The following is a 10,297-nucleotide window of genomic DNA, read 5'->3' as shown; positions in this document are numbered from 1 at the left end:
ATGGTGGCTGTTTTGAGGAAGGCAAATGGTGGGTTTATGGTACCGACGAAAGTTGTGCGGTACTAGAGAGGCTAGCAACGGTGGAAGGGTGAGAGTGCGTATAATCCATGGACTCAACATTAGTCATAAAGAACTCACATACTTATTGCAAAAATCTACTAGTCATCAAAAACCAAGCACTACGCGCATGCTCCTAGGGGGATAGATTGGTAGGAAAAGACCATCGCTCGTCCCCGACCGCCACTCATAAGGAAGACAATCAAAGAAACACATCATGCTTCAAATTTGTTACACAACGGTTACCATACGTGCATGCTACGGGACTTGCAAACCTCAACACAAGTATTTCTCAATTTCACAATTATCTACTAGCATGACTCTAATATCACCATCCTCATGTCTCAAAACAATCATAAAGAATCAAACTTCTCATAGTATCCAATGCACTTTATATGCAAGTTTTTATTATGTCCCTCTTGGATGCCTATCATATTAGGACTAAATTCATAGCCTAAGCAAATTACCATGATGTTTAAGACTCTCAAAATAATATAGGTGAAGCATGAGAGTTCATCTATTTCTTCAAAATAAAACTACCGTCGTGCTCTAAAAGATATAAGTGAAGCACTAGTGCAAACGACAAACTACTCCGAAAGATATAAGTGAAGATCAATGAGTAGTTGAATAATTATGTAACTATTTGAAGACTCTCTAACATTTAAGAATTTCAGATCTTGGTATTTTATTCAAACAGCAAGCAAAACAAAATAAAATAAAATGACGCTCCAAGCAAAACACATATCATGTGGTGAATAAAAATATAGCTCCAAGTAAGGTTATCGATGAATGATGACGAAAGAGGGGATGCCTTCCGGGGCATCCCCAAGCTTAGGCTCTTGGTTGTCCTTGAATATTACCTTGGGGTGCCTTGGGCATCCCCAAGCTTAGGCTCTTGCCACTCCTTGTTCCATAGTCCATCGAATCTTTACCCAAAACTTGAAAACTTCACAACACAAAACTCAACAGAAAACTCGTAAGCTCCGATAGTATAAGAAAATAAATCACCACTTTTGGTACTGTTGTGAACTCATTATTTATTTATATTGGTGTAATATATACTGTATTCCAACTTCTCTATGGTTCATACCCTCCGACACTACTCATAGATTCATCAAAATAAGCAAACAACACATAGAAAACATAATCTGTCAAAAACAGAACAGTCTATAGTAATCTGATTTGTTCGAATACTTCTAGAACTCAACAAATTCTTAAAAACTAGGACAACCTGGATAATTTGTATATTGATCTTCTGCAAAAGGAATTAGCATTTTATCATGTTCTGGTGAATTTTAATAACTATTTTCGTGAGCACAAAGTTTCTGTCTTTTTCAGCAAGATCAAACAACTATCACCCAAGAAGATCCTATTGGTTCTACTTGGCACAAAAACTAATTAAAACATAAAACCACATCTAACCAGAGGCTAGATAGATTATTTATTTATTACTAAACAGGAGCAAAAAATCAAAGAACAAAAATAAAATTGGGTTGCCTCCCAACAAGCGTTAACGTTTAACGCCCCTAGCTAGGCATGATGATTTCAATGATGCTCACATAAAAGATGAGAATTCAAACATAAAGAGAGCATCATGAAGAATATGACTAGCACATTTAAGTCTAACGCAATTCCTATGCATAAGGATTTTGTATGCAAACAATTTATGGGAACAAGAATCAACTAGCATAGGAAAGCAAAACAAGCATAACTTCAAGATTTTAAGCACATAGAGAGGAAACTTGATATTCTTAAAATTCATACAAGCATATATTCCTCCCTCATAATAATTTTCAGTAGCATCATGAATGAATTCAACAATATAACCATCACATAAAGCATTATTCTCATGATGCACAAGCATAGAATTTTATTACTCTCCACATAAGCAAATTTATTCTCATGAATAGTGGTGCAAACAAACTCAACAAAATAACTATCATGTGATTGAAAAATAAAATCAAGATGACAAGTTTCATGGTTATCATTATTCTTTATAGGATACATGTCATCACAATAATCATCATAGATAGTAGGCATGCTTTCATCATAGTAAATTTGCTCATCAAAACTTGGGGGACAAAAAATATCATCTTCACTAAACATAGCATCCCCAAGCTTGTGGCTTTGCATATTGTTGGCATCATGGATATTCATAGAATTCATACTAAGAACATTGCAATCATGCTCATCATTCAAATATTTAGTGCCAAACATTTTAATGCATTCTTCTTCTAACACTTTAGCAAAATTTTCCTTTTCATCATTTTCACGAAAGATATTAAAAAGATGAAGCATATGAGGCACCCTCAATTCCATTTTTTATAGTTTTCTTTTTATAAACTAAACTGGTGATAAAACAAGAGACAAAAAGATTTGATTGCAAGATCTAAAGATATACCTTCAAGCACTAACCTCCCCGGCAACGGCGCCAGAAAAGATCTTGATGTCTACTACGCAACCTTCTACTTGTAGACGTCGTTGGGCCTCCAAGTGCAGAGGTTTGTAGGAGAGTAGCAAATTTCCCTCGAGTGGATGACCTAAGGTTTATCAATCCGTGGGAGGCGTAGGATGAAGATGGTCTCTCTCAAACAACCCTGCAACCAAATAACAAAGAGTCTCTTATGTTCCCAACACACCCAACACAATGGTAAATTGTATAGTTGCACTAGTTCGGCGAAGAGATGGTGATACAAGTTCAATATGGATGGTAGATATAGGTTTTTGTAATATGAAAATATAAAAACAGCAAGGTAACTAATGATAAAAGTGAGCGAAAACGGTATTGCAATGCGCTGAAACAAGGCCTAGGGTTCATACTTTAACTAGTGCAAGTTCTCTAAACAATAATAACATAATTAGATCATATAAGTGTCCCTCAACATGCCACAAAGAGTCACTCCAAAGTCACTAATAGAGGAGAACAAACGAAGAGATTATTGTAGGGTACGAAACCACCTCAAAGTTATTCTTTCTGATCAATCTATTCAAGAGTTCGTACTAGAATAACACCTTAAGACACAAATCAACCAAAACCCTAATGTCACCTGGATACTCCAATGTCACCACAAGTATCCGCGGGTATGATTATACGTTATGCATCACACAATCTCAGATTCATCTATTCAACCAACACAAAGAACTTCAAAGAGTGCCCCAAAGTTTCTACCGGAGAGTCAAGACGAAAACGTGTGCCAACCCCTATGCATAAGTTCACAAGGTCACTAAACCCGCAAGTTGATCACCAAAACATACATCAAGTAGATCACGTGAATATCCCATTGTCACCACAGATAAGCACATGCAAGACATACATCAAGTGTTCTCAAATCCTTAAAGACTCAATCCGATAAGATAACTTCAAAGGGAAAACTCAATCCATTACAAGAGAGTAGAGGGGGAGAAACATCATAAGGTTCAACTATAATAGCAAAGCTCGTGATACATCAAGAACACGAGAGAGAGAGAGAGAGATCAAACACATAGCTACCCTCAGCCCCGAGGGTGAACTACTCCCTCCTCGTCATGGAGAGCGCCGAGATGATGAAGATGGCCACCGGTGATGGATCCCCCCTCTGGCAGGGTGCCAGAACAGGGTCTCGATTGGTTTTTGGTGGCTACAGAGGCTTGCGGCGGCGGAACTCCCGATCTAGGTTTCTTTTCGGGAGTTTATGTATTTATAGGAATTTTTGGCGTCGGTCTCACGTCAGGGGGGTCTCCGACTCGTCCACGAGACAGGGGGCGCGCCCAGGGGGTAGGGCGCGTCCTCCACCCTCGTGGACGGCTCGAGACTCTTCTGGCCCAACTATTTTACTCCGGGGGCTTCTTTTGGTCCATAAAAAATTATCAAAAATTGGCACGTCAATTGGACTCCGTTTGGTATTCCTTTTCTGTAAAACTCAAAAACAAGGAAAAAACAGAAACTGGCACTGGGCTCTAGGTTAATAGGTTAGTCCCAAAAATCATATAAAATAGCATATAAATGCATATAAAACATCCTAGATGGATAATATAATAGCATGGAACAATCAAAAATTATAGATACGTTGGAGACATATCAAAATGTCACGCGTTGTTCCTTTAAGTCCTTGTAGCTTGCTACGACTTTGGTTCATATGTTACCCAGCCATGTACTGTCAAGTGTCAACTGCAGGAACATATTTCATGGTTCAATCCAGCAATCTCTTCAGTCATTACTAATTCACTAGTTCATCAGTTGGTGGTCGAATGCACATTACCCAGCCATGTACTGTCAAGTGTCAACTGCAGGAACAAATTTCATGGTGCTTGCTCTATTATGACACTGCAGGAAATTTTGTTTGTTTCGTATAATTATCCAGTCAGACCAAATTTAGTTTCTCTTCGCCGTATTGCTAGATGAGATTAGTAACAAAAGGATCGATTGTTAATTTTTGATGGGTGGATTGATCCTTAATTATGTGTGGAACTTATGGCTCTGCTTTGGCTGGTTGCTTTTCATAAGACATATTGTACAAATTTCGATATTATGTGTGGAACTTGTGATTCTGCTTTGATGGGTGGATTGATTCTTATTTTTGTGTGGAACTTATGATTCTTAATTATGTGCGGAACTATAATTATGTGTGGAAATTATGGTCACATATTGTACAAATTTCGATTTTATACATATAGAACAAGGCACTATGCAATTCCATAGTTTGCCATCCAAACAAGATTTGGTATTGAAACCTCACTGGGATTCCATGAGCATCCAAACAAGCAAAATTGTATTCATGTCCATTACACTTTACCCACTGAATTAGTATTGAGCCAATTCAATACGGAGGCCTTTAATACAAACATCCAAACGCAGCGCCTGGCTCTTCGATTAAAAAAGTACCTGTGCAATTTGAAGGTATTCGGTCCATAGCAATGGGTAGTATCTTTCTCCAAATCTTTTGGAAGATTGATGATTTCAATGGCATCAAATGGGCATTTCTGCATCAAGTATTACAGCAGAAGTGAGAAGATTATAGTAACACTATGAAAAATCATACATCTTAATTGTTGTATTAAATGACAAGCATACCTTAACACAAATACCACAACCAATACACAGCTCTTCAGAAATGAATGCAAGTTTGGCCGCTGGACTAACTTCAATGCAAAGCTTTCCTATACAATAAGACAGTTAATTGTCATAACCACAGCAGCACTTTAGCTAGGAAACCCTCTAGCATGCATAACACATCAACGTGCTTGGCAATGTTAGGGAAAGGGGATGTGTGTTTAGATGTGGGAGTTTGTTGGGGAATTAGGCTTGGGAAATTGATTATTAATCTAAAACCCATGTTTGGTGTGAGGTGAGATTTAGTTCGAATTTTCGGAATTGGGCTCCTTAATTCCCTTTCTCCCTTTCCTCCTCAGCTCCCTTGCCACCGGCCAAACAATGGATTATATGTTTCATAACCCCAAAACGCTCATTCCCTAACACTAAATCCCCTCAACCAAACACACTATAAGCACCAAAAGGGGAAATGGAGAATTGGTGCAGCCACAATAAGCGCTATAAATGTGCGCATATATGTGGACACTGATCCTTGTTCATAGACTACAATAACAAATAGATGGCAACATGTATGAGAAACTGAATCAAATCTTAAGCACGTAACAACGCTTAAGCAAGTTCGTAGCAACGATACTACAGCTACCAAAACAAAAACGTGACCATTTTAAGCGATCCAATTCCCCAGATCCTGCTAGTACAAGGCACATATCAGTCAGCTTGAAATCAAAATCATCATATAAACAGATTGCCCCGTGGAAATGGGAAACCATTGGGATCTACGCTTTGATTCACCAATAGCACCAGCAGACAAATCGTAAGACCTCATCGATCAGACCCGCGAGTGTGGAGAGAGAGGTGAATTACCGGTCTTGACAACGGGGCATCTCTTCTTGCACTCCTGGCGGCACTTCTTGGGCTTGCACTTGTCCTCGCTCACGATCGCGATACGGGTCAAACGGTCCGCCATCTGCGGCGACTCTCCGTATTCGCCGCCCCGTCCAAAGAGATTTCCGCTGGAGGGGGTAGAGCACTACCACTGGTGGCGGCACTAGAGTTAGGCGTGGAAGCAGTGGCGGGGAGGAGGGTATATCACTTTGGCTTTGGCTATCAAGTGTGGTCGTACGCGCGCCGGTGGGCAGACCAACCAAAAAACCCTAGGCTCGAGTCCTCCAGTCGGTCTAAACCGCATCAAGCATTTACAACCGGACCCCTCAAACCCGCGATCTCAATTATAGATTCGTGTCGTGAACCAACCTGTGGTTGGATGGTTAGAGGGACAGTGGTATCCCCAGCCCATCAGGGTTCAATTCCTGGTGCTCGCATTATTCCTGGATTTATTTCAGGATTTCCGGCGATGCGCTTTCAGTGCGAGGAGACGTTCCCGTCGACGGCGAGGCGCCTACGGTGACTTCGTAAATTTCAAGATGACATGCCGGCTCAGTCTCTCGGAGGTGCTCATAGGGGTAGGGTGTGCATGTGTGCGTTCATAGGGATGAGTGTATGCGCGTATGTATGAGCGCTTGCGTCTGTACTGATGTTCAAAAAAAAATATAGATTCATGCCGGAGATGGAGGCCTCAGCGGTTACCATCAGATCAAGAGATGAATGGGTCGGCTTGCGCATAGGAACTCCGCGGTAGCGCTATGCAATTCTGTGCCCCGTCGAGGGGTATTTACGTCTTTTCACTTGCACAACCCAATCACTATGCCTTGATCCATCCCCCCTCCCGCACAACTTCCATGACCCCCTTTCTCCTCTCGCTCTCCTGACTCCCTCTTTCCACACGTCGTCATCGTCATCGTTACCGCCACCACCTCCCATTTCTCCTGGCATGGTCGTCTCCGGTACCACCATCATTAGGCAGGCCTTTGCCTTGCCTCATTCTATCGATTCACCGCTCTACCCGCTGCTCTACGCCCCCAAATAACTAACCCTAGTCGTGGCTCAGGGTAGCCGGCAAGGCGACATGGTGGCCGTCGGTTGAGCCTTCGTGCAACTCCTGGTGTGGAGCACCCTACGTGTTGGAACACGCGGTACGCTACGCTAGTGCCAAATAAAATTTTCTACCGTGCACCCAAGATCATGATGCTAGAAATAGATTACGAGATCGGGTTTACCACTAGACGCGCAGTCATCGCAGCCGAAGTAGAGTTGGTGATGCGTGTAGCCGATCTCCCGAGCCGTCTCCTCCTAGCGTGATCTCCCGCGGACGGTGATCTCCCATGGACGGCACCTCGCGGTTCCCTCGAACGGTTCGTCCAAGCACTGCAGATGCCGAACCACCAAGGTATCCACACGTGCGAGGTGCAGCGGCGGGCGGCGGACTGCTAGGTTCGGTCGTATGTCATGGACACGGGGAACATGGGGAGTGGCGGTGGCTAACCAGGCTGCGAGAGGATCAACCCTAAGTGGTGCGCCCACTCCCCTTTATATAGAGCTCTGAGGTGGGCTCAACACTTGAGCCCACTAGGAGTCCACATCCATTTTCCACTCGGATCCAATCCGAATGGGCTGCAACCCCTTAAGTGTGCGACCCTATAGGTTCACGTACGCATGGACACAGCCAAGTCGATAGTTGGTAGCGGCTCCAAGCAGAAGGTGCCAACTCCCATGTGTGCGTAAAGTCGTTTGACGAACCTTGACAATGTGGCATATGCAACATTCCCTTTGCCTCACGATATATGTTGTCGATCTCAAGTCGAGTACTTGTCACCCTTGTGATAGTTCGACCTCTCTTCTTGAAACCGTGATACAGATTCCCGAACTGGGTTAACACTTAACCCAAGTCGCATGGCCATGATTTCCGAATCTGATCACTCGAGAGGGCGCAGAGAATATCTCTCCAAATAGGAGGGGCAAATCCCTTCTTGGTCAACCATGTCTCGCGGCATGTCTCACGACTCACCCGAAAGCTACCTTTATAACTACCCAGTTACGGAGTAGCGTTTGATAGACCCTAAGTGAGGCGATCCTCATCCCGAGAACATGCGAGGACCTCAGGTCTAGGACATGGCATAGACATTGTACTTGAGACTAACATATGACTATATCTCGATGTGTCTCAAAGTGGGTCTGTCCGACTCGATGATCTCCATCCCCAAGTCCATACTATCGGTTTAGTATCTCCATGCACATGACTTGTGAAACATAGTCATCAACCAAGTCATATACTAGTCAAGGATATGTGTCTGCATAACCTTATCAACTAGGGACCATTAGAACAATCATCATACAATACATGTCCACAAACAAGTCACATACTTATTGATACATATCATTGATGATGTTCAAGGACAATACAAAGGACTCATGAATACATATGGAAATATCATCATCACATGATTGCCTCAGGGCATATCTCTAACACTACGGTCATCCCCATGAATACTACACCAACTCCTCAAGAGTTAGGTGGTCCTATGACAAGAGCTCATGCACGTGACATTGAACATGAGGTGAACTCGCTCCTCGGTGATTAGGTTCCAAGAGGATAACCATGAAGAATTTAGGAGCATTGGACAAGGCGGTGCCGAACCAGAGCAAGAAGACCAAGAGGAATGATCACACATAAGCTACAGGCATCGGACATCCGATTGTTGGGGAACGTAGTAATTTCAAAAGATTTCCTACGCACACGCAAGATCATGGTGATGCATAGCAACGAGAGGGGAGAGTGTCATCCACATACCCTCGTAGTCCGTTAAGCGGAAGTGTTATGACAACGCGGTTGATGTAGTCGCACGTCTTCATGATCGACCGATCCTCAGTACCGAACGTACGGCACCTCCGCGTTCAGCACACATTCAGCTCGGTGACGTCCCGCAAACTCACGATCCAGTAGAGCTCGAGGGAGAGTTTCGTCAGCACGATAGCGTGGTGACGATGTTGATGAAGCTACCATCACAGGGCTTCGCCTAAGCACCGCTACGATATGACCGAGGTGGATTATGGTGGAGGGGGCACCGCACACGGCTGGGAGAGATCAATGATCACCTTGTGTGTTCTAGGGTGCCCCCCTGCCCCCGTATATAAAGGAGCAAGGGGGGAGGCCGGCCGGCCCTATAGGGCGCGCCAGGAGGAGGAGTCCTCCTCCTAGTAGGAGTAGGACTCCCCCTCTTTCCTACTCCTACTAGGAGAAGGAAAGGAAGGGGGAGAAGGAGAATGAAAGGGCCCCCCCCCTTCCTAGTCCAATTCGGACCAGAGGGGGAGGGGCGCGCGGCCTGCCCTGGCCGGCCCCTCTCTCTCTCTCTCCACTAGGACCCAACAAGGCCCATTAACCCCCGGGGGGTTCCGGTAACCCCTCCGGCACTCCGGTAAAATCCCGATTTCACCCGGAACTCTTCCGATGTCCAAATGTAGGCTTCCAATATATCAATCTTTATGTCTCGACCATTTCGAGACTCCTCGTCATGTCCGTGATCATATCCGGGACTCCGAACTACCTTCGGTACATCAAAACATATAAACTCATAATACCGATCGTCACAGAACTTTAAGCGTGCGGACCCTACGGGTTCGAGAACTATGTAGACATGACCGAGACACATTACCGGTCAATAACCAACAGCGGAACCTGGATGCTCGTATTGGTTCCTACATTTTCTACGAAGATCTTTATCGGTCAAACCGCATAACAACATATGTTGTTCCCTTTGTCATCGGTATGTTACTTGCCCGAGATTCGATCGTCGGTATCTGAATACCTAGCTCAATATCATTACTGGAAAGTCTCTTTACTCGTTCCGTAATGCATCATCCCACAACTAACTCATTAGTCACATTGCTTGCAAGGCTTATTGTGATGTGCATTACCGAGAGGGCCTAGAGATACCTCTCAGACAATCGGAGTGACAAATCCTAATCTCGATCTATGCCAACTCAACAAGTACCATCGGAGACACCTGTAGAGCACCTTTATAATCACCCAGTAACGTTGTGACGCTTGGTAGCACACAAAGTGTTCCTCCGGTTATCGGGAGTTGCATAATCTCATAGTCATAGGAACATGTATAAGTCATGAAGAAAGCAATAGCAGTAAACTAAACGATCAAGTGCTAAGCTAACGGAATGGGTCAAGTCAATCACATCATTCTCCTAATGATGTGATCCCGTTAATCAAATGACAACTCATGTCTATGGCTAGGAAACTCAACCATCTTTGATCAACGAGCTAGTCAAGTAGAGGCATACTAGTGACACTATGTTTGTCTA

The 10,297-nt window shown here is 43.6% G+C and overlaps 1 protein-coding gene across 1 annotated transcript; it reads right to left on the bottom strand.

Annotated features, from left to right (window-relative positions):
- Positions 1-4,825: 4,825 nt before the first annotated feature.
- Positions 4,826-6,210, bottom strand: LOC109771196 (ABC transporter E family member 2-like). Its single transcript, XM_020329896.3, has 4 exons — positions 5,951-6,210; positions 5,108-5,193; positions 4,919-5,016; positions 4,826-4,832 (listed from the first exon to the last, which is right to left on the bottom strand). The coding sequence occupies exons 1-4, from the start codon at positions 6,051-6,053 to the stop codon at positions 4,826-4,828; spliced, it is 294 nt and encodes a 97-aa protein (XP_020185485.1). The 5' UTR covers positions 6,054-6,210.
- Positions 6,211-10,297: the final 4,087 nt, after the last annotated feature.

The sequence above is a fragment of the Aegilops tauschii genome, chromosome 4 (assembly GCF_002575655.3).
Source record: "Aegilops tauschii subsp. strangulata cultivar AL8/78 chromosome 4, Aet v6.0, whole genome shotgun sequence".
Taxonomy (NCBI): Eukaryota; Viridiplantae; Streptophyta; class Magnoliopsida; order Poales; family Poaceae; genus Aegilops; species Aegilops tauschii.
The sequence above is the reverse complement of the archived record's forward strand: the minus strand, read 5'-3'. Positions and strand labels throughout refer to the sequence as shown.

What these genes read in the sequence shown, in the direction of transcription:
- LOC109771196 (XM_020329896.3), bottom strand. Translation starts at nt 6,053, where the DNA reads ATGGCGGACCGTTTGACCCGTATCGCGATCGTGAGCGAGGACAAGTGC. An exon ending in ATGCCCCGTTGTCAAGACCG is followed by an intron (nt 5,194 to 5,950) that starts GTAATTCACCTC and finishes CTTATTGTATAG; the next exon opens with GAAAGCTTTGCATTGAAGTT. An exon ending in GTTGTGGTATTTGTGTTAAG is followed by an intron (nt 5,017 to 5,107) that starts GTATGCTTGTCA and finishes TACTTGATGCAG; the next exon opens with AAATGCCCATTTGATGCCAT.